The sequence below is a fragment of the Mirounga angustirostris genome, unplaced genomic scaffold (genome assembly GCF_029215605.1).
Source record: "Mirounga angustirostris isolate CCGP_5_RB_7025 unplaced genomic scaffold, mMirAng1.0.hap1 SCAF_1, whole genome shotgun sequence".
In the NCBI taxonomy this organism is placed as follows: domain Eukaryota; kingdom Metazoa; phylum Chordata; class Mammalia; order Carnivora; family Phocidae; genus Mirounga; species Mirounga angustirostris.
The window spans coordinates 145489586-145517344 of record NW_026991709.1 but is presented as its reverse complement, the minus strand read 5'-3'; the positions used below and the strand labels follow the sequence as shown (position 1 = coordinate 145517344).

At 40.0% G+C, this 27759-nt stretch overlaps 1 protein-coding gene and 1 pseudogene across 10 annotated transcripts in view; one reads left to right on the top strand and one right to left on the bottom strand.

Moving 5' to 3' along the window:
• Positions 1-365: 365 nt before the first annotated feature.
• Positions 366-7691, bottom strand: LOC123863905 (Y-box-binding protein 1-like; annotated as a pseudogene).
• A 155-nt stretch (positions 7692-7846) lies between these two features.
• The window catches only part of NKTR (natural killer cell triggering receptor), a 54730-nt gene continuing 34817 nt past the window's right edge, over positions 7847-27759 (top strand). For 5 of the 10 annotated variants that reach the window (XR_010410957.1, XR_010410958.1, XM_064589284.1 and 2 more), the window contains exons 1-2: positions 7847-8004; positions 8190-8270. Coding sequence is in view for 5 of the 10 variants with exons in the window: in XM_064589284.1 (XP_064445354.1) it covers positions 8213-8270 (58 nt within the window). In the remaining 5 variants the exon portion in view is untranslated. Of the gene's footprint in view, positions 8005-8189; positions 8271-8332; positions 8552-27759 lie in introns of those variants that run through there. The other 5 variants (XR_010410950.1, XR_010410951.1, XM_045903963.3 and 2 more) reach the window with 3 other exon arrangements.

The window sequence follows — 27759 nt, the reverse complement described above, 5'->3', positions numbered from 1 at the left end:
GTCTGACAAGAAGTGCTTGTTGCAGTGAGTTTTTCATATGAATTTGATGGCATACAAGCTCCCCACTAAAGACAATGAAGGATTAGACATTTGTGAACACATAGTCATACTTTAAAGCAAGTTAGTGGGAAAAAAGCCACTGGCCTAAAAGGCCAAAAGGTGGGTGCAGTATCCACAATTAAGGTGATTTTTTTTAAATTATTTAAGACCTTTATTAATGGGTGCTTGCCGTTTGTTGAGTTTCTTGAAAAAATCAAGTTGTAAACTTTTATTACAAATTAAAAAATGAGGTTCTTAAAAATCTCAACTTGACCAGATATGAAACAATTTAAAAGACTTTAAAGCTGTATTGAGAAAAATCAGGCTTTAAAAAAAAAAAAAAAAGTTGGGGCGCCTGGGTGGCTCAGTCGTTAAGCATCTGCCTTCGGCTCAGGTCATGATCCCAGGGTTCTGGGATCGAGCCCCGCATCGGGCTGCCTGCTCGGCGGGAAGCCTGCTTCTCCCTCTCCCACTCTCCCTGCTTGTGTTCCCTCTCTCGCTGTGTCTCTGTCAAATAAATAAAATCTTTAAAAAAAAAAAAAAGGGGGCACCTGGGTGGCTCAGTCGTTAAGCGTCTGCCTTCAGCTGGGGTCATGATCCCAGGGTCCTGGGATCGAGCCCCACATCGGGCTCCGTGCTCAGCGGGGAGCCTGCTTCTCCCTCTCCCACTCCCCCTGCTTGTGCTCTCTCTCTCTGTCAAACAAATAAAATCTTAAAAAAAAAAAGTTTGGCATTACTTTTTTTAATTACATACATAAAGAGACGTCTTTAGGTAAAAATAATAAAAACCCCATGCTGCAGATAGTTCTTTTTATCTGGTCAATGGGCAAAAAGCAAGCACTTAAGGTCTTTAGCTCCAATCTTTTGTTCATTTCTTATTGCTGGAATTTCCTCTTCATTTCTTCGTGTTGGATGGCTAAACTAGATGATGGTAGAGATGGTAAGCAGGCATTTGCTCAGCCTCAGGAGCGGACGAATTCTCAGCTGATAGATCCGCTGCTTTTGTCTCTTTGCCATCTTGTGGTTTAGGGTTTTCTGGGCGTCCGCGTGGGTAACTGAAGTTGCAGTGGTACCAACCTTGAGGTGGCTGCTGACCTTGGGTCTCATCTCCTTGATTTTCCTTATCTTCCTCATTGCCATCCTCTCTAGGCTATCTTTGTCGAGGAGGATCCCTGCGGAATTGTGGTCTATAACCCCGATACCTATTCTGTCTCACTGGTCTACCTTGTTCTCCTGCACCCTGGTTGTCAGCACCTTCCATCACTTCTCCCTGCACAGGAGGGTTGGAATATTGTGGTCAATGCCCATAGGGTCTCTGCATGTAGTAAGGTGGAAGCTCCGCCCGCGGTAGGGCCAGTGCTGTTGGGCCTGGCCTTCGGGAGCCTTTTCCGATCCCTCATTCTTTTCCCCACTCTCACTGTTCTGGTAATTCTGCTGGGAATTGCGTGGAGGACCTCTGCCACGTGGATAGCATCTATAATGGTTCCCGTCTGCTGCATATTTACTGCCTTGCACTGGAACTCCACCAGGGCCTGTCACATTTGCTGGCTTGGCACCCTTTTCTCCTTCAACATCATCAAACTCCACAGTCTCTCCATCTTCCTGGGGCAGGTACTTCCTGGGGTTACTTTTTTTTTTTTTAGTATTTTATTTATTTATTTATTTGACAGAGGGAGAGAGAGAGAGAGAACAAGTAGGCAGAGAGGCAGGCAGAGGGAGAAGGAGAAGCAGGCTCCCTGCTGAGCAGAGAGCCTGACGTGGGACTCGATCCCAGGACCCTGGGACCATGATCTGAGCCGAAGGCAGATGCTCAACCAACCAAGCCACCCAGGCGCCCTGGGGTTATTCTTTATGGCAGTCTGGTGTACAAATACATCTTCCTGGGTGGTATTCCTGCTAGTGAAACCTTATCTGTTTCTTACATTGAACCATTTTACTGTTCCTGAAATCTTCACTGCGATGACCTTCTTGTTCCCGACGGTGGGTGCCGCGGATGTGAGGCCACCCAGGCCGCTGCTCCCTGCGTTGCCGTTGGGGCCAGGCTCGGTGTAGGCAGCGCTGAGGGCCGGGGCGGCGGGCAGCTGCTGGGTCTCGGCATCACTGATCATGGTTGCAGTGATGGTGACTGTGGCCGGCCCCACCGCTGCGGCTCCGCCGGGGTGTGACGGCAACTAGGCCGGCAGTGTCGGGACTGCTCAGGGCTCTCTGGGGTCCACTCTCAGCTCTCGATCGAACTCGACTTCTTAGACTTCTTACTAGGCAGCCATTGCCTCAGGGGCCATCTCCGTGCTGCCATACCCCATTCTTCTCCTGTGGCCCCACCCCAAGCTGATCAGTCACGGTTTCTGCCCACTACTGTGGCCATCAAGACTGATGGGCATATGAACCTCATCGTCAATGAGCTCTCTCGCTGGGATTTTTCTCGCTGGTGCTGGCAGGAAAAGTGCTCTCCCCTCAGACTTCCAGGGTATAAGGATGGATGCTTGGAGCTGCTATGGCCATTTCCCCTGACGCTCATGGAAAAAGCCCATCTGTTCTTGACTAATAGCAAGAGAATGTTATTCTATCAAAATATATATTTTTCTGTAAAATGAAATAGTCTACTCCTTGTTTCCCCATAAAAAAAGGAAATCTAGGATTTAAAAAAATGTGTTTTCAGATTTTCAATATAGATTTTGTTATCAAATTCTGGTAATATTTGTTGCTGTGTTGTAGGTCCTAAGATTACCTGCAGGTTTGATGATTGGCTAGGAGGACTCCCAGGACTCAGCATCATAGCTGTGAAGCTATGATTTACAATAGCAAAAGAACACAAAGCAAATCAGCAAAGGGAAAAGGCATAGAGGGTAAAGCCCAGAGGAAACCAGGTTCAAGCTTCACCCTCCCAATGGAGTCACACAGAACGAGCTTAATTCCTCCAAGGATGAATCATAGCATGTGAGAAATGTCTACCAGGGAAGTTCATTAGAGACTCAGTGCCCAAAGTTTTTACTGGGGGATGGTCACATATGTACGCATCCTCTGCCTGCTACATACCAAGTTTCCAGAGTCCCAGAAGGAAAGCAGGTGTTCAGCATAAACCATATTGTTTGCTCAAATAGTTTAGGCAGAGTGAAGCACTCTAATCATTTAACTGAAGTTTTCTTTAAGTGTAGGAAATTGATTATCATACAGGTTCCCAGATTCCACCCACAGCCCAACCTTTTAAGCAGGTCTTTCTAAAGATAGCAGTCTTGGACCTATTCTTTTCTGCAATTTCCCATTTAAGATATAGGATATCCTTTTATTTAAAAAATGGTGTAAGCAAATAAGGTAGAACTGTGTGCGTAGTTATCTTCTCATTGGATTCCTTTTCTCTCCTTTTGTTTACCTTTTTTGTCTTCTCCCTAAGTTATACAAATGTAAAAGTTAATTTGGTACAGATCCCTGCTTGGGGTTAAACTGTGTATTACAGAAGATATATTGAAGGAGCTGAGAGGCAATACATAGATAACCAATACACCATATATTGGGATAATCATATGCCTTTTCTTTAATCTGTTAATATGGTGAACTATAGAAATAGATTCTCTGATGTCGAACCATCTTTGTATTCCTGAATTAAAGCCAACTAGTTCATGAACATTTTGGAATTTAAATGCTGCTAAACTCCATTTCCTAATATTTTATTTGGGTTTTTAAATCCATGTTTATAATGAGATTGGTCTCTAACTTTCTTGCCCTATCTATCTTTGTTTGGTGTTGGTATCACAAGGTAAGTTAGGTAGCTGTCTTTTTCCATTTTCTAAAATACTTTGATTGAGAAGAGATTATTGATCCTTAAGGGTCTGGTAAAATATGCCTATGAAACAATGTGGAACTTGTGTTTTTGGAAAGACTATGTTTGTTCTTACTGGTTTTATTAAGAGTAATTGCAAAGAAATATAAAAATACCGAACACAGCTCAAAAATCCCCATATACCTCTCAGCTAGATACAACAATTACCATGATTTTGCCACATTTGTTTCACTTCACTAAAAAACTAAGAACATTTTCTTGCATAACCAAAATTTCATTATCTTTATCTTCATTAGATATCTAACAAAATTAAGTATATTTCCTTGATTTCACCTAATATTTAGACCATTATCAAATTTCCCATCTGGTTATGGCAAAATGTCCTTCACCGTTGTTTGGAAGGAGATTAGGGATTACTAATTCAATTTCTTCAATGATTGCTAGTTTATTCAGGCCTTCTATTTCTTTGAGTCAATTTTGGTAATTTCTATTTTCTAAAAAATTATGTTTCATCTAAATTTCTCCACTAGCATTCCTGATTAGTTTTGCTAGAGCCCTATCCATTGAAGTGCCAACTGCTGGTATAATCCCACTCTAAATCATTACCTGAAAATTCCTACTACTAAGCGTTCTCCAAATTAAGCCTGAGTTTGTAAACTGCTTGGATAATTTTCTACTACTCTTGATGATGAGGGAGGAGGTATCAATCCTTTTGGTGGATGTTAGCTCTAGGCCTGCCTTGTCCCAGTAGTTTCTTCCCCTTGACCACAGACCAAATAGCATACCTTATCCTCAAATCATCTGAAATATAATTTCAACTCACAGGACAGAATAAAAGAATTTTGAGCAAGGAGGGAACTTAGAAGGTATTTCATCCTGCTTATTTTGCAGACAAAGAAACTGAATTCCAGGATCAAAGTGGTTTGCCCCACATCATATAATCAATGGCAGGAAAGAAACTTTAGGGGAGTGTCAAGATAAGAACAAATTTCGGGAGAGTTAAAGTATTTTAAATACTCCCCAAATTAAGCATTTCATCCCAGAGCCCTAAAGCCAACTTACACTGAAGACAGCTGCTCAAAGCACAGTAATTACAAATTACTTCCCTGGGCAATGCTCCCCTTCTTTTCCTTTCACAAGTCTGTGTATGAAAGTTAGCTTTACCAACCCATTTCATCTCTGAATAGGCATGTACATTTTGTCTTTTCCAAACCTATAAATGGTCAGCTGTAACAGTGTAAGCAAAATCAGACCCAGGACCACTAGCTTCTCAATTCAGCCTAGGTTACAAATGTGAAACCCAGGAGATTGTTGCTCTGATAGAGATACTGTACTTTTAGAGAGGTAGAACTGGCAACCTCCAACAGGGATAGCACTTCCATGACGGTGCAGAAGGTCTCTGCACTTCACAAGGTGGCACAGGTGCAAAAACAGATTAGAAACTACCTAAGTGACCTTGATTTTTAAATTTACTATAAAGCTACAGTAATCAAAACAGTGTGCTACTTCACGCTCATTAGGATGGCAATTATTAAAAAACAGAACAAAATAACAAGTGTTGGTAAGGATGTTGAGAAACTGAAACCCTGTGCAATGCTGATGGAAATGTAAAATAGTGCAGTCACTATGGAAAATAGAACGGCAGTTCCCCATAAAAACAGAATTAGCTTGGGGCACCTGGGTGCCTCAGTAAGTGCCTGCCTTTGGCTCAGGTCATGATCTCAGGGTCCTGGGATCAAGCCCCAAGGCAGGCTCCCTGCTCAGCAGGGGACTCCGCTTCTCCAACTCCCTCTCCCTCTGCCCCTGCTCCTGTGCTCTCTCATTCTCAAATAAATAAAATCTTAAAAAAAACAAAACCAGAAATTTAAAACAGAATTAGTTTATGACCTAGCAATTCCATTTCTGGGTATATGCCCAAAGGAATTGAAAGCAGGATCTCAAAGAGATATTTGTACACTCATCTTCACAGCAGCATTATTCACAACAGCCAAATGATGGAAGCAACCCAAGTGTCCATCTGCTGAAAATGGATAAAGAAATTATGGTATATTCATACAGTGGAGTATTATTTAGCCTTAAAAAAAGAAGGAAATCCTGCAATATGTGAGAACATCGATGAAACTTGAGAACATTATGCTAAGTGAAACAAGTCAGTCACTGAAGGACACATATTGCATGATTCCATTTAATATGTGGTAACTAAAATAGTCGAACTTATAGAAGCAAAGAATAAGAGTGTTTGCCAGGGGATGGGAAGAGGGTGAAAGTAGTTGCTATCAATGGTTATAAAATTTCACCTAGGGCGCCTGGGTGGCTCAGATGGTTAAGCGTCTGCCTTCGGCTCAGGTCATGATCCCGGGGTCCTGGGATCGAGTCCCGCATCGGGCTCGCTGCTCCTTGGGAGCCTGCTTCTCCCTCTGCCTCTCTCTCTCTCTCTCACGAATAAATAAATAAAATCTTTAAAAAAAAAAAATTTCACCTATGTAAGATTTATAAATCCTAGAAATCTGCTGTACAACATTGTGCCTATTGATAACAATACCATATTGTACACTTGAAAATCTGTTAAAGGGGGGGCTGGGTGGCTCAGTGGGTTGAGTGTCCAACTCTTGATTTTGGCTAAGGTCAAGATCTTGGGGTTGTGGGATCCAGCTCAGCGAGGAGTCTGCTTGACCCTCTCTATCTGCTCCTCCCCCCACTCACTTGCTCGCTCTCAAATAAATAAATAAAACCTTAAATCTATTAAGAGGATAGATGTCACATTAAGTGTTCTTACCACAATAAATTAAAAAAAAAAAAAGTAGAGTGGTTGCCTGAGGCTGGGTAGAAAGAATGCAGAGTTATTGTTTAATGGATACAGAGTTTCAGTTTTCCAAGATGAAAAATGTTCAGTGGCTAGATGCTGATGATTGCACAACAATGTGAAATTTACTTACTGCCTCTGAACTGTCACTTAAAAAGTTAAATGATAATTTTGATAAAATATTTAAAAAGTGTGTATTTTAGTTTTAAGAAATTAACTTAAAAACAAAAAACAAAACAGTGTAGCCGTAGCATAGAACAGTTAAAAAATATAGAGTTCAGAAACAGAACCACACAAAGCCAAGGTAATTCAACGGACAAAAGGCAAGTTTTTTTAAACAAATGGTGGTGAAACTACTCTGTTTCCATAGGGGAAAAAAACCAAAAACCAAAACGAACCGCAACCTCTACCTGACACCAGAATGAAAAATTCCAATGAATCTTAAACTTACACGTAAAAGTTCTAGAGGAAAATACAGGAGAAAATCTTCAGGAGTTCGGGGTAAGCAGAGATTTCTTTGCACAGAAAAAGCACAAACCATACGAGAAAACTGATCAAGTAACTTCACTACAATTAAAAACTGCTTTGCACAAACCACCATCAAAACAATGAAACGACCCAGCTCAGGAGAAAATACTCAGAATTATATATAACAAAAGATTTGTATTTAGAACATACACATATCACCTGTTTAACAAAACATTTGTACTCGGAACTCCCGCATTCAATAGTAAGACGAACACGAATAAAACATGGGCAAAGGTCTTGAACTGACTCTTCACAAAAGATGAATGGCCATGAACAAAGACTATCCCTGCGACGCCGACGCCAAAGAGGGAACGGACGCCCACCTAAGGCCTTTGAAGTGAAACAGTCTAGCAGGAGGAGAGTGTCATAACTACGCCTTGAGAAAAGGGAAACAGGCCAAAAGACCCGTCCGTTCACTAAACCTCGACTTCGTTTCTTACAGCTTGCTCGCAGGTGTAGATAACACGGAAGCGTCGCGATGCCGGAAAACGCGCGGGCACTCACGGATCTTAAGGGAGACGAGAGGAAACAGAGAGCGCAGGCGTGATCAGGGCTCCCAGATTGGGCGGACAGACTCTAACGGGGGTGGGGGCGGAAGGGGCGGGGCAAAAAGGACTAGATCAGGTATAGGAGCGTCGGACACGCCCACGTGCGCGCTCACCCTTCGGTTAAACACCCCCTTCGAGCCTGTGCTCTCGCGGTATTTGTCCCGACTCTCGCGGGGTTTAGCGTGGCGCGGGGAGGCCGGCCCGGGGGAGGGGGTGGTGGTCCGTTAGTGGCGTTGGGCTCCGGCTGCCGCCGTGGCAGCGCTTTCTCCTCCGCTCGCGGAGAGCTGCTCAGGTTGCAGGCCAACCAGGTAAAGAGCTCGCCCGCATGTGTGTGCGCGCTACTTGGGAGTCGGGAGGCCCGGGGCTGGAGGGAACCCCGGCTTGGCCTCCCGTGGTGTCGCGACAGGCTGGCGCGAGGCGACCGTGGCGCGGGCTCCGCCCCAGCCCCCGCCCTAGCTCCCGCCCTGACCGCTTTCCTCCCCCTTTCTCCTAGCTCTTGCCGCCGCCTCGGTCGCGATGGGGGCGCAGGATCGGCCGCAGTGCCACTTCGACATCGAGATCAACCGGGAGCCGGGTGAGCGGGAGACTGGGCTCCTGCGGGGGCCTGGACAATCCTTGGGGAAGGGGAGGGGTCTACCCTCATCAACCCTCCCCCAAGCCTTTTTGGGAGCGGGTAGGCTCAGTCAGCACTACCTTTGCTCCTGAGAAAATCGTTGGGAGAGGAGAGTGAACGGGATCCACCACTCCCATCCCACTCAGAGTCCGGGCCTCGCCCTCCGAAGCCCCTTGCGGGGACACTCACGCCTTGCACCCCCGGACTGAGTGTTCGTACCATCCCTGGCGCCAAGGAAAGAGGTGCAGTCTGTCTCGGACTTTTTCTCTCTTAGTGTTTCCAAGGGGGCAAACACTCCCAATTCCTGTTTCTGGTATTTTTCTCTTGTGTGAGGTTTGGATTCGTATATTCTGTATTTCCTAATTCTTGTATATCAGTAGGTTAACTCCCACTTCTATTTTTCCGTAAGTATCTTTAGCCAGAATTTCTTGGTTCATGGGAAAATGACTTATTGAAAGTCTTGTGTGATAAAAGAAAATATTCTGTACCAACAGAGACTTGCAGCACGCATGCATTTAGCGTTAATGCTTCGTCTTTAGGGAATCCAGCCATTCGTTAGTATATATTACTGAAAATACTTTCTTCTAAAGGGTAGTTGTTTCATTCTAAGTAGCAGAGCCGGCCGGGTACCGAACTGTTTCCTTAGCCCTTTTTTTTTGTATCGGTGTCAGAAGTTTTAGTTGGAAACATATGCAGTCTTTGTGCAGCATCTTGTTCAGCACATTCTTATTGAGAGCCTGCTACTGTTCAAGACTCTGGGGATATAGCAATGAATAAAACAAAGGACTCTCTTCCTTGTAGTTTGTATTCTATTTGGGGAAGGCAGACCATAAACAAGGAAAAAAAAAATACAGTGGCTTGTAGTAGGGGTACTGTTCTAATATGTGGATCAGAAAAGGCTGTTTTGAGATGACAACGCAGACATCTGAAGGAGATGAGGAGGTAAGCCATCGTGGATATCTTTGAGGAGCAGTCCTGGCTAAGGAAGTTAGTACAAAGGCGCTGAGGAGGGAGTGTACTTTGGTGTTTGAAGAACTGCCAGAAGCCCAGGGTGGAGTAGAGGAGGGATGAGAGTAGCAGGAAATGCTATAGACCATAGTAAGGACTTTTGACACCGTGAGATAAGATATTTAAGGGTTTTGAGCAAAGGAATGTTGTGATCTTAGAAATATTGTTGCATTCTCTGTTTCTAATATTTTGAGCCTTGATGGATCTTAACCCTTACTCTATAGTGAGTCCATGCTTCAGATAACAGGGCTTATGTTTTTTTAAGAATTAAAAACGCAAATTGAACATAATAAAAAATAAAGCTATTTCCCACTGTCAAAAAAAAATAGCAGACTCATGAAAAGTAAAACAAAGGTTCTATAGCCATGTAAAGTACTCCTTTCCTAGTACATGTTCATATCCTAGATTTGCAAATAACCTTTGTTATGAAAAATCTCCAGAATATGTTTGTTAGATGTTGAACGAACTTCAGTCCCCAGCATTCAAGGTAATTCATTATAATGACATTCCGATAGAAGTGACTAGCACTTTTAAAACACTGAATCATACAAGGAATGCTTATACTGTTCTGGGTTAAACCAGTTGATAATTGGCAATTTCATATGGTTCAATCTCATACATAATATTTCTAGAACTTTTCAGTATATTATCTAAATAGTAGGTACTTGATTTTTACACAACTTTTAAGGATCACTTCAACTATTTGAAGTGAGGTACCCCACTTTGTAGGATTTAACCATTAGTAAGTATGTCACTGAGTACTTAGCCAAGTGATAGTCTTGACTTCTTGTATTGTTAATAGTTAACGTAAATACAAAGTAGTATCAAAGATCCTTTGGGAGTGGCCATAATGACCACTTTAATGAGAGATCAAGAAGTACTGATAAAAATTGAGTTGAATACAACACCGTATGTATTCATTTCTATTACTATCAATGAAAATTTGTATGTTTTATAGTAAGTTAGGCTTTTGAATTACAAAATGAGTGTAAGTGTATATTAGAAGAGGAAGAGTCTCTGTATAGAGAGCTTTTCTCTGTGAATTGAATAAAATGGTTCCTATTTGAAATAATTCCAGGACTACCTTAGGAATTGCTTTTCAGAAGGTTTTTAACTGAGATTTTCATTTCTTTAATAGTTGCAGAACTGTTCATGTTATTTCTTCTTGAGTGAGTTTATCTGTGGGATTTGTAGTGATAGCTCCTCTTTCATTCCTGATGTTGATAATCTGTGCCCTTTGTCTTTTTTCCTTGGTCTGTTTGGTTAGAGGTTTATCACTATCATATTTATTATCATTTCAAAAAACTGAATTTTTGTTTTGTTGATTTTTTTCCCTATTTTCTTCCAGTTTTAATGACGTATCTTTTCTGATGTTTGCTTTGACTTACTTTGCTCATTTTCTAGTTTCTTTAAGTGGAAATTTGGATTGTTGACTTGAGACCCTTCTTTTCCAATATAAGGATTTAATGCTATAAATTTCCTTCTATATGCAGGACCCCACCAATTTTGACATATTGCTTATTTTCTTTCAGTTCAAAATATTTTCTCTTTTCCCTTGAGGCTTAGTCTTTGGCTCATGAATTATGGAGAAGTGTTTTAATTTCTAAGTACTTGGATATTTTTCAGTTGTTTTTCTGTTAATGTTTTCTGCTTTAAATTCCATTTATGGTCAGAGAACATACTTTGTATGATCTCAGTTCTTCTAAATTTATTAAGGTTTGATATGTTCTGTTTTAGTGAATTTCCCATGTGCACTTTAAAAGAATGTATATTCTGCTGTTTTTGTGTGGAGTGTTCTATAAATGTCAATTTGAGTCATTTGGCTAATAGTGTTGTTCAGTTCTTCTGTATCCTGGCTGATTTTTTGTCTCCTTGTTCTCTTGTTTACCAATAGAGGAGTATTGAAGTCTCTACTGATAATTGTGGATTTATTTCTTCTTTCAGTTCTATTAGTTTTTGCTTCATTTACTTTGAGGCTCTTTTGTTAGGTGGATGCATACACATTTAAGATTGTTATGTCTTCCTAATGAATTGACCCTTCTATCATTATGTAATGACCCTTGTTATTTCTGGTAATTTTCCTTGCTTCGAAGCCTACTTTGTCTGATATGAATACTGCTACTCTGTTTCTTTTGTTAGTGTTTATGTGGTAGGTCATTTTCTATCCTTTTATTTTTAACTTATATTTAAAGTGGGTTTCTTGGGGCGCCTGGCTGACTCAGTCGGTGTAGCATGAGGCTCTTGATCTTGGGGTTGTGAGTTCAAGCCCCACGTTGGGTGTAGAGATTACTTGAAAATAAAATCTGGGGCGCCTGGGTGGCTCAGTTGGTTGAGTGTCCAACTCTTGATTTCAGCTCAGGTCATGATCTCAGGGTTGTGAGATCAAGCTCCATGTGGGGCTCTGCATTGGCGTGGAGCCTGCTTGGGATTCTCTCTCTCCCTCTCCTTCTGCCCCGTCCCTTCCCCCCCCCCAAAAAACCTTAAATAAATAAAGTGGGTTTCTTATAGACGGTAAATAGATGGATCTTGTTTTTTTTACCCATTCTCATAATCTGTCTTTTACTCAGTATACTTAGGCTATTTACACTTAATGCAATTATTGTTTGTTTGGATTTGTCTAATATTTGTTTTTGATTTCTCTGTTTTCTTGCATTTTGGATTATTTGAATATTTTTTAGTATTTTAAATTTTTCTATTGATTTTTTTGATGATCTCTCTATAGTTTTTTTAGTGGTTACTCTAGAGATTACAGCATATATACTTGGCTTTTCACGGTGTACTTAGAATTAATATTTTACCACTTCAGGTGAAATGTTGAAACCATCCCACCATATAATATACCTTTACAACCTTATGTTGTATTGGTCATATATATTACATCTGCAAACATTGAAAGCCTTTGCTTTCAAACATCACACATACTAGCTTAAGAGGAGAAGAAAATACTCTCGTTATTTACTCATATGTTTACATTTCTGTTGCTGTTTATTCATTCCTGAAGTCTCAGGTTCCCTCTGGTATCATTTCCCTTCCACCTGAAGAATTTGCTTAAAGCATTTCTTTTAGAGCAGATCTGGAAACAAATTCTCTTCGTTGGGTTTTTGGTTTTTTTACCTGAGAATTTTACTTTGACTTTCTTCTTCTTCTATTTTTTTTTTTTTTAAGTAGGCTCCACACCCAGCATGGAGCCCAGTGAGGGTCTTCAACTCACCATCCTGAGACCAAGACCTGAGCTGAGATCAAGAGTCAGATGCTTAACTGAGCCACCCAGGCACTTTGCGTTTATTCTTGAAAGATATTTTTACTAGTTACAGAATTCTGGGTTGACAATTACTTTCTTTTAGCACTTGAAAAATGTTCCACTGCCTTCTGGTCGATATGGTTTCTGGTAAATCTGTAGTCAAATTGTTGTTGCCCCATATGTAATGTGTTGTTCTCATCTGACTGCTTTTGAGATTTTTACTTTGTTTTTAGATTTCAGCAGTTTTATTGTGATGTGTCTGGGTGTGAATTTCTTTGGTTATTCTCTTTGGGGTTTACTGATCTTCTTGAATCTTTGTCTTTTGCCAAATTTAAGACATTTTCAGCTACTGTTTCTCCAAATATGTTTTCTGTCCAGCACTCTTTTTCCTCTCTTTCCAGGACTTTGATGACACAAATATCAGATCTTTTGATGTTACCTCACAAGTCTAAGGCTTTGTTGAATTTTTTTTCTGTCTTTTTCCTCTCTATTTTTCAGATTGGATAATTTCTATTAATTGGTCTTCAAGTTCACTAACTTTTTCCTCTGTCATCTTCATTGTCTTGTTGAGCCCACCTAGTGAATTTTTAATTTTGACCATTGTATTTTTTGTTTTAAAATTTCCTTGTGGGGGTGCCTGGGTGGCTCATCATTAATCGTCTGCCTTTGGCTCAGGTCATGATACCAGGATCCTGGGATCGAGCCCCGCATTGGGCTCCCTGCTCAGCGGGAAGCCTGCTTCTCCCTCTCCGCTCCCCCTGCTTGTGTTCCTTCTCTTGCTGTCACTCTCCCTGTCAAATAAATAAAATCTTTAAAAAAAATAATAAAATTTCTTTGTGGGGGGCGCCTGGGTGGCTCAGTCGGTTAAGCATCTGCCTTCGGCTCGGGTCCTGGGATTGAGCCCCACATTGGGGCCCCACATCCCTCTCCCTCTGCCTGCTGTTCCCCCTGCTTGCACACACACTCTCTGTCTCTGTCAAATAAATAAAATCTTTAAAAAAAATTTTCCTTGTGGTTTTGCTTGAGATTTTGTTTTTCCATTCATTTTAAGAGTATTTGTACTTAACGTAGTATGGTTGTAATAGCTGCTTTAAAGTCTTTGTCTAGGGGCACCTGGGTGGTTCAGTCAGTTAAGCGTCTGCCTTAAACCCAGGTCATGATCCCGGAGTCCCGGGATCGAGCCCTCCATTGGGCTCCCTGCTCAGTGGGGTGTCTGCTTCTCCCTCTGCGCCTCACCCCGCACTTGTTCTCTCTCTCATGTTCTCTCTCAAATAAATAAATAAAATCTTTAAAGTCTTTGTCTAACACATTTCCAGCATCTGTATTATCATAGAGTTGCTGTTTTTGTCTTTTCCCGTAAGGAATGTGAGATTCTTGTGGTTCTTTAAAAGTCGATAAATGTTGAATTGTATCCTGGACATTTTGTGTATTATGTTACATGACCCTGGGTCTAGTTTAAAATCCCGTGGAGAATGTTCACTGTTGATGATGGTGATGATGATATTGTAGCAGGCAGACAGCCTGGTTAGGTTCAGCTGGCAACCACCTTCTGCTGTTAAGAGTCAGATCCACACATGCATAATGCATGGATAAGCCCTGGAGTTCATACTCCATGGGATTGTTTTTTTGAGGGAGCTCCCTCTTCTTTGAGATTTCCCCAATATATTCTGGCCCTTAGGAACTCCCTTTTTTGGTCATCTGGCCAGAAAGCCAGGGTTTTAGTGTCCTTACTCTGCCATGTCCTTCTTACAACTGTGTCGGTCTCTGAGGCTAAGTGGCAAGAGAATTGAGAGTAAAAGAGCAGCAGGGATTCTTCCTATGCTCTTGGGAGCACAGTTCCTCTAGTCAGAAAGATTCTTTGCCTGCCTTGAAGTTTTATCTGCTTGCCTGGTCACCACTGTTCTTGCCACCATCCCTGTGGAATTGCCTAGGAGCTAGAATGGGAGAGAATGGAAAGAACAGAAAGAAAATGAGATTTCCCTTGTTCACTGTCATCTGTAGGGATCCCTAGAAATACAAGGCTTTCCTCAGAGCTCTTTCTGTACCCACAGTGCAATTCTGGGTTTCAGATTGCTTTTGATTCTGAGCCACAAGATAAGGTAGGAAAACAAAATTCATTACGAATTTGGTGGGCTTTTTTTGTGTTACTTCCCCAGTCTGCCTGCTTCCATTTATTTTTCAGTCCTTAGGTAATTGTTCCATGCTTCCTGTCCAAGGTTTCTTAGTTGCGTTCAGTGAAAAAGATAGGGTGGAGTATATTTATTCCATTTTGATTGAACCTAGAATTCCTTATAAATTTCTAAAGATTTTAGCTGGCAGAAATTAGCCAGTCATTTTTCATTGTCTCTACAAATAAGTTCGTGTTTTCTGAATGCATTAGCTTTTTGTATGAAATGTGATACCCAGTTTGGAAGTACATGTATATATGAAATCCTCACTGACAGCTTCATTTTTCTAAGACTCACCCTTCTCTGGTTAAATGTTCTCTAGTGTTGTTAGAACCTCCCAGGGTGGGCATGAAGTGGTAATCTTGTTTTTCCCTCTTTTGGTGCCTCAGAAGCTCCCTTTTTCCTTGCCTTATCATTCAGATCCTTGTACTAAGAAATTGGAGCCCAAGGAACCAGGTTTTAGATATCTACCAGTAAACTGATTTAAGCCAGGTTAGTCAAGAATGGCCATTAGGGGATTTTTAAGTACATATCGGGGAGTCACCAATAAGTTAGGTGAGGCCATAGATTGCATTTATCACAACCTTGCTACCAGGGTACACCAAAAGTCACATTTTGCCATACATAGACATTAGCAAGCAAGTATGCTCACACATAAAAACCAGTTCTGTAAGCTTGATGAAGTCCCAGTTCTGTTTTTTTTAGTGCTCCAAGCACTTTTTATGTGAAAGATTCCTGCTCTTGAAGATTGTCATGCAAATGTTTGTCAGGCACCAGAATATTCTAAACATGTGGCTAGACTTGGGACTTTTTTGGTGGACCCAGCCTCAGGTTCTACTCTGATGGGTGACCCTCCAGATTCATTTGTCCTGTTAATACAAGGGTATGGAGTATCTCCAAATATTTTTATTCTATCTGTATATCACTAATTCTGAACATCACTAATTTACCAGTAAAAACCCATTTCTAACTTTTATGTTGTTAATTATAAAGCCACTGGGTGATGAGAGATAAAAGATAGAAGTATTTTTAGTAGCCATCTCTGAGGTGTGGCCTTTGATTCTCACTTTTGGAGGGTATTTCTTTCTGGTTAAGGTTTAATTTAAAAACTCATGATTCTTTTATATCAGTGTTTATGTAAGGTATTTCAAAGTAAATTATAGTTATGATATACTACATTATAGTAGCAAAATGGTGTAGGTCTTTTGTTTTCAAATTGCAAGATGGCTGGCTTTCATGAGACCCCAGGGTGTCAAACACCCATTTGTTCACTCACATTCTGTCAGTCCGCAGTGGTTTCCCACAGGTTCCAGGACATGTGATGACACAGTAGTTGTAATGCAAGAGCAGTCAGAAAACCTGTCTTCTGCTACATGAGACATTAGTGAGGTTTGCAAAAATGTAAAATAATGACACATTAAAACTTTTTGTTCAATTTTGAAAATATAAATTATTAAAAATATTTGTGTTAACATATAATGAGTTTATTTTATTGAAAATTGATTACTATTTCTTAAAGTGTCTCCATTTTAATTTCTAATATAGTAAATATCAATAGATACAATCTATATAAAAAGTCTTTAAGGTCCTCAATAATTGTTAAGAATATAGAGGGGTGGGGCGCCTGGGTGGCTTGGTCAGTTAAACGGCTACCTTCGGCTCAGGTCAGGATCTCAGGGTCCTGGGATTGAGCCCCAGATCCGGCTCCCTGCTCACTGGGAAGTCTGCTTCTCCCTCTCCCTCTGCTCCCTCTGCTTATGCTCTCTCACTCTCTCTGAAATAAATAAATAAAATCTTAAAAAAAAAAAAAAAAGAATATAGAGGGGTTCTTTTTTTTTTTTAATTTTTTTTTTTTTAATTTATTTGAGAGAGAGAATGAGAGAGAGAGAGAGCATGAGGGGGGGAGGGTCAGAGGGAGAAGCAGACTCCTCGCTGAGCAAGGAGCCCGATGCGGGACTCCATCCTGGGACTCCAGGATCATGACCTGAGCCGAAGGCAGTCGCTTAACCAGCTGAGCCACCCAGGTGCCCTAGAGGGGTTCTAAGACCAAAAAGTTTGAGAACTGCTGTTCTATATGCTTTCACAGAATGCAAGCATTGGGCTTTATCTATAGGTGTTCTGAACTTTTCGTGTGGCTGTTATTTCACATTTATAAGAAGTTGAAAAATAAAATTAGTAAAAATCACCCATCTGTTCTTTATAAATCACCCATTTACATTTTATACCATTTGCTCTTGCTTTTTCTTTCTGCATGTGCAATTTTTTCTGAACAGTCTGAGGGTAAATTACCTACACCATGGCTCTTTACTCTTAAATACTTCAGTGTATTTTTCTTAGCACATTTGTTAAGAATAGAGATATTTATTACATAACCACAATGTAGTTATCAACTTTATAAATTTGCATTGATGTGATACTTTAAATCTACCATCTCTGTATTCCTTCCATTTTTGTGATTGGGCCTAAAAAGTCAATTATAGCATTCTTTCTCTTCCAATGCAAAATCTAGTCTAGCATCAGATACTACATTTAGCTGCCATGTCACTTTATCCTCCATTTTTATACCTTTTTTTGTTTGTTTTTTAGGACATTGATATTTTAGAGGAATACAGTGCCCTTCCTCCTTTTTTTTTTCTTCCTTTTTTTAAGATTTTATTTATTTGAGGCACCTGGGTGGCTCAGTCATTAAGCGTCTGCCTTCGGCTCAGGTCATGATCCCATGACTGTTCAGAAAAAATTGCACATGCAGAAAGAAAAAGCAAGAGCAAATGGTATAAAATGCTCTAGAGAAGTGCTGCTCAGCGGGTGGTGGGTGAGCTCGTTCCTCCATCGTGAGGTAGGTACCGAAAGTGAGAATAAGAAGTGTTTAGAGGGCGCCTGGGTGGCTCAGTTGGTTAAGCGACTGCCTTCAGCTCAGGTCATGATCCCAGAGTCCTGGGATCGAGCCCCGCATCCGGCTCCCTGCTCCGCGGGAGCCTGCTTCTCCCACTCCCACTCCCTCTGCTTGTGTTCCCTCTCTCACTGTATCTCTCTCTGTCAAATAAATAAATAAAATATTAAAAAAAAAAAAGATTTTATTTATTTGACACAGAGAGCGAGAGCACAGGCAGAGGGAGCAGAAGGAGGGGGAGAAGCAGACTTCCCAAGGAGCAGGGAGCCTGATGCCGGGCTTGATCCCAGGACCCTGAGATCATGACCTGAGCCGAAAACCAACTGAGCCACCCAGGTGCCCCGAAGTTTGTTCTCAAAAGTGATAACCAGGGTATTTCTTTAGAGGAATGCTTGACTTTGGAAATTTTTTTTATGTGGGCCTCAGAGCAATATCATAAAACCCTAGCAATTCATCAAAATAGATAAAAATGGGTATGTTGTTGAAATTGGTGTTTTTACTTCATTGATCCAAGAAACTGAATTGAAAATGGAGTACTGCTTGTGACTTTGGGCAAGCCACCTGACCTCTTTGTAGAACAGAAATACTATCAGTTTTGTCTTAATGTGGTCCTAAAGATAGCACAGCAAAATTTGCTTATATTCAAAATTTCCCTTTAAACATTAGACTCATCATACTTAAGATAGTTTCTACTTTGAGAGTGAAGCATGTGGGGATCTGATATGTACTGAGGGAACAGGAGAAATGTATTTGCGATCTCAATCTCACCCTGGTCCTGAGCTTGTGAATAGAGTGACTGGATGCAGTGGTCTGCACTATTTAGATGATTTCTTCCCTTTTTAAAAATTTTTTTTTAAAGATTTTATTTATTTATTTGACAGAGAGAGAGACAGCGAGAGAGGGAACACAAGCAGGGGGAGTAGGAGAGGGAGAAGCAGGCTTCCCTGCGGTACAGGGAGCCCGACATGGGGCTCGATCCCAGGACTCTGGGATCACAACCCGAGCCGAAGGCAGACGCTTAACGACTGAGCCACCCAGGCACCCCTCTTCCCTTTTTATATACTCAGAAATTAAATAGGAAGGACTCCAGTGTAGTAGTGCCCGTGTAGTAAGGTTGTTGGGAAGAAGAGTAAAATAATACAAGCAGCTATCTTCCAGATTGTGTTTTTGTAACATGAATTTATTGTGATGGCATGGATTAATTAAGGAGCATGGTTTTAATTAGGCAGACTACGATTTGTGTTATAATAATCAGATAACAAGGGAGGGAGCTAGTGTGTAGGAAGCAAGGGCAATTGAGCAGCACTGCTCTTCTAAGTTATTCTCGTCTTTCCCGACTAATCTGAAAAACAATAAGGACTATGCTAGTGATAGCGCTGGGGAAGGGGGAACAGAGTGAAGTGTGATCATTTGTAGGATTTCCACAGTGATGTTGAAGTTTTACAGTATACTCTTATAGCTAAAAACATGCCTAATAATAGTGATACTTTTAATGAAAAAATCATTCTTTTTTTTTTTTTTTAAAGATTTTATTTATTTATTTGAGAGAGAGAGAGAGCACATGAGAGGGGGGAGGGTCAGAGGGAGAAGCAGACTCCCTGCCAAGCAGGGAGCCCGATGCAGGACTTGATCCTGGGACTCCAGGATCATGACCTGAGCCGAAGGCAGCCGCTTAACCGACTGAGCCACCCAGGCGCCCAAAAAAATCATTCTTACTGAAACCTTAAATTCCCTTGTCCCTCAACTCCTGTTTTCCCATAGAAACAGTTCTTTTTATATGTTATTTTTGATAATGCAATGTTTCTTTAAATGATACATGTTATTTGCAGAGCAGACTGTTACTTGTAAAGAACCTAGCATGGTATCTGACCTATTTTTTTTAAGTTGCTTTAATTATTGTATGTGAATGAACATGAGCATGTGCACTGAGTCAAGTACAGGGCTTTCATATTAAGGTATTATTTAGACAGACCTTTGTAGATAAGGCCTTTTTTGTTTACATTTTAGGAAAAAGGCTTGTTTTCAGGTTTCTGTAAGCAAGAGGGTTTGGTGTGGTTTCTTTCCCTTTTTTTCATTTATTTATTTATTCATTCATTCATTCATTTAGAAATTGCGCCTGAAGAATCCACTTATAACACCAGACCTCACTGGATGGTTTTGAAGGCAGACACGGATTTTTATGGGGACTTTGAGAGGAGAAAGTTGATGTCATAGCATCTTCCTTTCCCTCCCCTTTCTCTTCCTCAAAACCCCAAGTGAAATATACACACATTTTTTTCCCTTTTCTACCTTTAACGTAAGATGGCTGTTCCTGGTCTAACTCGTACCTCCTACCCCTACCCGCCCCCACACTGAATCCCTGTGCTTTCCTGTTATTTTTCTACCTTTGTTGGTATTTATCTGTCAGTGTTGTTGCCAAGTGTATTCTGACATTAGTGGTATGAACTAGCCGTCCAGTACCATTCCTTACAATTGTGTTTTGCACATCGTGTACGTAGTCTTAAAGCTTCCCAGAATATATCTTTCAGCCTGAACCCTTGGTAGAACATATAGCACTTACGCAACTGGTCAGGTGTTCAGTAAACACCTTACTGGGAATGAAAGCAGATGGAAACTAAAAAGATATCTTTAAATAGGCAGAAAAAAGGTCAGACTAAAAAGGGCAAGATTTGGGTGACTGACAAAGTTATCTAGAACTGAAGTAATGATTAAAAAATTATCTCAAAAATTGCATTCAAAACCACTAGCTGTGAATGCCTGACTGTAAGCCTTGCTACAGGTAACCCCCTATTTTAGTTTCATTGTGTTCCAAGAGACTGTGTCTTAAGTAGATTGCTATTTGGTGAAATCCCAAATTCCTGTTTGCAGTCCTTACAGATTTGCACAAATCAGTGAAGACTTATTCTTAATTAGGTAATTTGGGTGAGTAGAGGGGCTAAAAAGGGTAGATCTCTGTATTCAGGTTGGGTACCCAATATGATGGGGAAAAGGGAAGAGTTATGTCCCTAAATTAAGGTCCAAGAAGGGATCCTCATAGGTAATGTAGTTAATACGAAGACCTTGACATTTTCATCACAAAACTGCAGTGACACTAGTAGTTTGGAAGTGACCCAAACAGACAACGCAGACAGTGCAAACTAGTACAGCTGCTGCTCTTTGTCCCCCTACTCTTACCTAGCTCTTGTCACCACCTGAAAAACTTGGTGTTTTTTTTAGAAGTCTGATTCTGGGAGTTGAAGAAGGAGACTGAAAAGCAGGAATAAACCAAAGGTACCTAGCTTCTGCCCCAAGACAATCATCTTTCCCAGAGAGCCTGAAAGTTTCCACTTAACTGTTACATGCAAACTGCAGTTCTTTTATGCTGAAGTACATAAGATCAACTTGGGCAAATAAGTGTCTCCTTTTAAAGAATGCTGTCATTTCTGGGAAGGTTTGTTTTTTATACATGACCTGAACTTACGCAGCAAGACTGCTTTCTTTAATTGCTCAATCAGAGAGCCACTCTGGGAGTTGTGTTTGGGGCAAGGGAAAGTCAGTGATGTTAGAACCTGGGAAGACAGCTGAGTATATTGGAAAGAGCACTGGATGAGGACTCAGAAGACCAGGCTCTGGTTCTGGCTCTGCTCATTTCTATATAGGTGGCCTCTGATAAGTCACATTACTAATAGCCAACTGTGTTTGAAACCTGGTAATAATCTTGGCTATGATAATATTAGTATATGTATGTGAGTGTGTGTGTGTGTGTATTTTAAAGTTGGCTCCATGCCCAGTGTGGAGCCCAACTTGGGGCTTGAACTCACAACCCTGAGATCAAGACCAGAGCTGAGATTGAGAGTCAGACACTGAACCGACTGGGCCACCCAGGTGCCCCAATACCATATATTTTTAGGGTGTCTTAGTCCACACAATATTATGATGTAAGATTTATATCTATTTTACAGATGAGGAGACTGTCAGGGGGACTGATTGATCCAAGATCATATAGCTAGTAATTGTGAAAGCCAGGGCTCTAGCCTAGGTTTTCTTTCTTATCCATTATACCATGGCTGCTGTGCAAAACCTAGGGGTAGTATTGTGAAGTTCCTTGAAGAGCAGGTCAGATTTGAGGCGAGTGCTGAGTAGGGTAGCATTAGGATATTTGTTGGCTGGGGAGTGGAGCACCTAAGATAGGAAAGAGGTTGGATATGGCAGTAGGGAATTTTTAAACAAAAAAGTATTTCTGAAATGTATCTTCCATTATCATTGTATACAGGAAGGGATTAAAAACTTTTGCTTCTTCCTCCCTTCCTAGAATTTTAGCTAATACTATTAGTTATTTGCTTAATTACATCAGAATTATGGATCAGATAGGCTTTCTTGGCTATCCTCAGAACTTAATCACCACTTATAACATTGTTTCTGTTAGAAAATGTTTTCCGTATTCCAAACCACCAATTTAAAAATGTTTTTTTAAACATGTAAGATTTAAGATGGAGGGGCTCCTGGGTGGCTCAGTCGTTAAGCGTCTGCCTTCGGCTCAGGTCATGATCCCAGGGTCCTGGGATCGAGTCCCACATCGGGCTCCCTGCTCGGCAGGAAGCCTGCTTCTCCCTCTCCCACTCCCACTCCCCCTGCTTGTGTTCCTGCTCTCGCTGTCTCTCTGTCAAATAAATAAATAAAATCTTTAAAAAAAAAAAAAAAGATTTAAGATGGAGATTGCCAGTGTTTATGAATGACACATTAGGGAAAGAAAGGAATATTACAATCAGTAAAGCTAATTTGCAAGTTCTAAACTATGTGATCTGAACTCCTTGCTGCATCTGTTTGGCACATTCTAAGCTGAAAAGGCCTTCATTGTTTTTTCTGTCAGTAAAAATAGTACATGCTCATTATAAAAATTCCAGTAATATTTAAAAAGTTAAACCTGCCTTAAAATCCTGCCATGCAGAGATAATCACAACTAACCTTTTCTGAACATTTTATCTTAATTCTGTATACTGGTTCTACACAATTTTTAAAAAATAGTATACGCTACATACTATTCTGGTCCTGCCTTTTTCTGTTAAACAGCATGTTCTCAACTTTTTTCCGTTTTAATAAATTGAGCTTTATGTAATCACTTCTAGTGGTTATATAGTTTACCATCGTATGAAAATATCTGTATTGTTAGAATATATGAAGGTGATGGTTGCTAAACATAAAGGCTAAATAATGGGGACTTAAATTTAAGATAGAAGTTTCCTCTTACATGGCTCCCAGCAGATCCAGGCTGATGATGTCAGGGACCCAGGCTTTGTCTTGTTAATAACTCTGTCATAGGGTGGATGGGTGGGTGAAGCTCTTAACAGAAGAATTCAAATTGGATAAATACAGATGAAATGATGGAATTAGAAGAAACGTTTTGCAACCCTCAGTATGATTGGTTCAGGAAAGGATCATCAGTGGCCAAACCATTAGGTGAAAAGTGTTATAGAACATGGTATGCTCTTAAGTTTCAAAATGTCATTCCACTTATTAATGTAAAAGTGGGGGGAAGTACTTTTATAACAGAGATCTGGCTAATATTTCAGCATTACCAGTAATGTGTCAAATTGACCTGTGCTTCCTGATGGGATGTAAGAAAAGGGGGGGGGGGGGGATGGAGATGGGGACTGTTTTAGATTAAAAGAGACCAAGGCATGACAACCAAATCAGTACATAATCTGTGGTTAGATTCTTGGATTTAAAAAAAAGAGGTATAGGGGAGCCCTGGTGGCAAAGTCAGTTAAGCCTCTGACTCTTGGTTTCAGCTCAGGTCATGACCTCAGGGTGGTGAGATTGCGCCCCATGTTAGGCTCCTAGCTCAGCAGGGAGTCTGCTTGGGATTCTCTCTGTTCCTCTCCCTTTGGCCATATCCCCACGTGTGTGCTGTCTCGTCTCTAAAAAAATAAAAAAGGTATAAAGGGCAGGTGGAGCCAATTGGGTAAATTTGAATATGGACTGTGTATTAGACTGTGGTGTTAATCACTATTAACGTGGTGTGATAATGGTATTGGGGCTAGGTAGGGGATTATCTTTGTTTTTTAGGAGTATTTACAGAAGTAATTGGGGTGAAGTGTAACAGTGTCTTTAATTTTCTGTTTGTACTGGGGGCGAGGGGCATTGCATGTTCATTCAGACAACCTTCAGGATCATTTTGTTAAATTCTTCTAGAAATCTCACTACTTTTGGGGGGTTACAATTAAATGACTATAGGTCACTTTAGGGAAAATTGGACACATTTACAATTTTGAGTTTTCCTGTCTAAGAACAAGGTATGCCTCTCTTTTTATTCAGGTTGCCTTTATGCCTGTCAGAGGTTTGTAATTTTTATAAGCCCTGCACTGTTAAGGCTAAGTAGTTAGAATTTTTTTTATTGGTGTTGTGAATGTGATTTTAATTGTTACCTTTTTTTTACTAGTTCTTGTTGATCATAAGGTAAATATTAACAATTTTAATGTCGCCGTTAATATTTCAGTTTGTTTTTTAGGTTATTTAGATTTACAGTTATGTCTTTCAAATAATGATAAACTTACTCTTTGATATATGTACTTCTCATGTGGTTCTCTTGTCTACTGCATTGTCTAGAGTTTCTAGAACAGCATTAGACAGTAGTGATGCTAACAAGCACTTTTAACTTGTTCCTTACTTTAATGACATTAGTGCTGTACTAATGTTCCACCATTAAACATAATGCTGGCTGTTGACTTGAAGGATGTCTGAGAATTCTTGTGTTTATGTTAAGGGATGAATGTTAATTTCATCAAATGGTCTTTTGCTTTTTGTCTTAGGATATTTATAGAGTTCTTCCTTCTCTTCGATAAATTAATAGATTTCCTTATATTTATTTTTTTAAGATTTTATTCATTTGTTTTAAGACAGAGAGAGCACGCACACACCTGCTTACAGGGGAAGGAGCCCAAGGGTCGGATACTTAACCAACTGAGCCACCCAGGCGCCCCAGATTTCCTAATATTTGATAGTATCTTTTAAAAAATGAGATTGATATATAGGGTTTTTTTTTTTTTTTTAAAGATTTTATTTATTTACCTGAGAGAGAGCAGAAGTGGGCAGAGGGGGAGAGGGAGAAACAGACTCCCTGCTTAGCAAGGAGCCCAACGTAGGGCTCCATCCCAGGACCCTGCGATCATAACTTGAGCCGAAGGCAGATGCTGAACCTACTGAGCCACCCAGGCGCCCCAGTATGTAGGGTTTTAAAGTTTTATATCATCTTTCCTAGGCTTTGGTATCAATTTAATTTGCTTCATAAAATTTGTTAAAGCTTTTCATCTTTTGCTGTGCCGTGAAACAGTTGAGAAGACATTTTACTTCAGTATGAAGAGTTATTTAACAACGCTCTTTTGGATGGATACTTAACAGCATTTTCGTTTCTTTCTTGGCTCTGTTTTTTAGTCTCTGCCAGCATGGAGTTGTAATCCATACTTTCCTATAATTCTTTTTCCTATATTTTGGTATTCCTTTTTATTTTTCCTCCAAAAGAGCCAGCTTCAGAATTTATTTATCAAGTCTAATATTTTTGTTTTCTAAGTTATTAATTTCTGCTTGTACTTTCATTAAAAGCTTTTTAAAATATTTTTCTTAGGTTTGCTTACTGCTTTTTTATCTTCATTTGAGTGATTAATATATCTAATCATTAATGAAACTATTCAGAGCTGTAACATGCATTGATTGGGACAAAGAAGTGGTATTCAGAACCTTTTGCCTTTTGAGAACTGGAAGCTCTAAGATCTGCCCTCACTCTGACATCCTGGTTCCTACAGTTCTTTGATTCTCTGATTTCCGCCCGTATCCTTGTCAACTAACTATAGAGCCAATAAATTCTCTTGAGTTTTTGCTGGTACTATCTGCAGGGTACCTTAGCTGGGTGTTGATTGACCTGTCATGAAAAAAGCTCTATGTGCCAAAAAAATTATAGAGCTGTTTGGTCTTATCTTAAATCTTATTTGTGTTTTCTTGCTATTTGCTTTTCTTTGTTTTGTATCTTTTTACTGTGGGTTGCTCCGCCACAGTAATTTGAAAGATGTTTAATATATTTTTAGTTCTGCAGGTGAATTACATGTTTAAGTATTCCTAAACCATATTTCCCCTACCTGTTGTTGACTCCCACCGTGAAATAATCAGGAAATGGACTTTTTCTAACCAACTCTACGCCCTTTTGTTGGTTTTAATGTACTGTGATATGTATCTTCATGATATATTCATTAAGTGTATAAAGCAGAGTATAGTACAGTGTGCCTAACATGCTACCTATTTTTTTTTTAACCAAGGAACCGCTTATTTTTATCTTAAAATTGAGATATAATTGACATACAACATCTTAGTTTCAGGTATACAGCATAATGATTCAGTATATGTGTTTATATTGCAAAATGATCACCACAGGAAGTCTTGTTAATCACCACACAGTTAAATTTTTTTTCTTGTGTGATATCTTCATTTTTTTCTTGTAATAATTTTAAAGATCTACTCTCTTAGCAAACTTAGCTATCTTTTTAAAACAAGAAAAATAAGAATATATCAATATTTGCCTGTGTGTACAAAAAGACTGGAAGCATACACATGAAATTAATGAAAGTATTGACAGACCTGTTGACAGAAGTGGGAATAAGACTTCTCACTCGTTTTACTTTTTTCTGCTGTTGATTTTTGGATCATGAAAACATTGCGTATTCAAAAGAAAAAGAACATTTTTAGAAGGTTCTTAAAAATAACAAAAAAGAATTTACCAATACATACTTTGTTTCCCAATAGCTGTAACATTTATATTTTGTAACCATAATTACTATAGTTATATAGGTTTAATTATGTGTTGTAATGGATTAGTGCTCAATGCCATTCTTTTCCCAATAGCCTTTCTCATTAGTTCTTTGAGTCATATCTCAGGCTTATATTTCAAATAAGATTTTTTAAAAAGATCTTATTTATTTGAGAGAGTGCAGAACGAGAGAGAGAAAGAGAGCGAGCATGAGCGGGGAGAGTGGGGGGAGAGAGAGAGAGAGAAGGAGGCTCCTCGCTGAGCAGGGCTCGATTCCAGGACACTGGGATCATGACCTGAGGCGAAGGCAGACATTTAACCGGCTGAGCCACTCAGGTGCCCTTCAGATAGATTTTTCAGGATAAAATCTAATTAATGTATTTCCTTTGCTATATATAGAATTCTTTGTTCACAGCATATCAGTCCCTTTAAGATGGTAGACAGTATTCTGTTGTCTTCAGTTTCTAATGTAAAGTGTCAAAAGTCAGCCTAATTTCTTTTTCCCTGTAGGTGACATGATTTTATTGCCTGGATGCAAAAAGGATTCTTTTCCTTTATACCTCTGAAAATGGCTTTTATGAAGCTATGTCTTGATGTCATGCCACTTGTAATAACTTTTCCTGGTCTGTAATGAATACTTTTTATCTGTATATCTAGGTATTCCTTTGTTTATATTTTGTTAATCCCTATCTCTGAATAATTTGGTTTTAAGTGTTCTTATTTTTGTTCAAGTATTTATTGCATACTTATTATGTACCAGACACTGTACAAATCAGTGGGGATAGAATGATGAGTAAAACAGATACGGTCCCTATCCCTCTGCCCTCACACAGCGTCAGTCAGGCCTAGGGTGGATGTAAGTGTATTTTGTTCATACCACTGATGACTCATCACATTGTTTAAGAATTTGTATCTGTTATTCCAAGCTAAGCTGTGAGCTCCCCAAAATAAGCACTGTGTCTTATATACTATTGGACAACCTGAACATGGGGAGGATCTCAGTTAAATGGGTAAATGGCCTGATTTTGTTGAAATGGCACACCCAGTCCTTAATTTCCTCCTAGATTTTGCTCTCTGCTTACCCACTATGATCTGTTCATACCTTTGTTCTTAATCCTCATCCCTTACTTGTAATTGTATATGTGATATTCTTTGCCCTGTGTAGTACAACATTTCCTAAATTTTTTTCCCAACCAGTGCTCACTTTTCCAACTACTGTATCTTTTATGTCCATGATATATGTCTCTTTTTTCACTACTGTGTGTGTAATTCCAGTGCAGCTGTTTCTAAGAACAAGAAACAATAATATTATTGAAAGGTGATGTTCGATTTTACCCAGATTCTGGGTACTTGCTAATTTTATTCCTGCC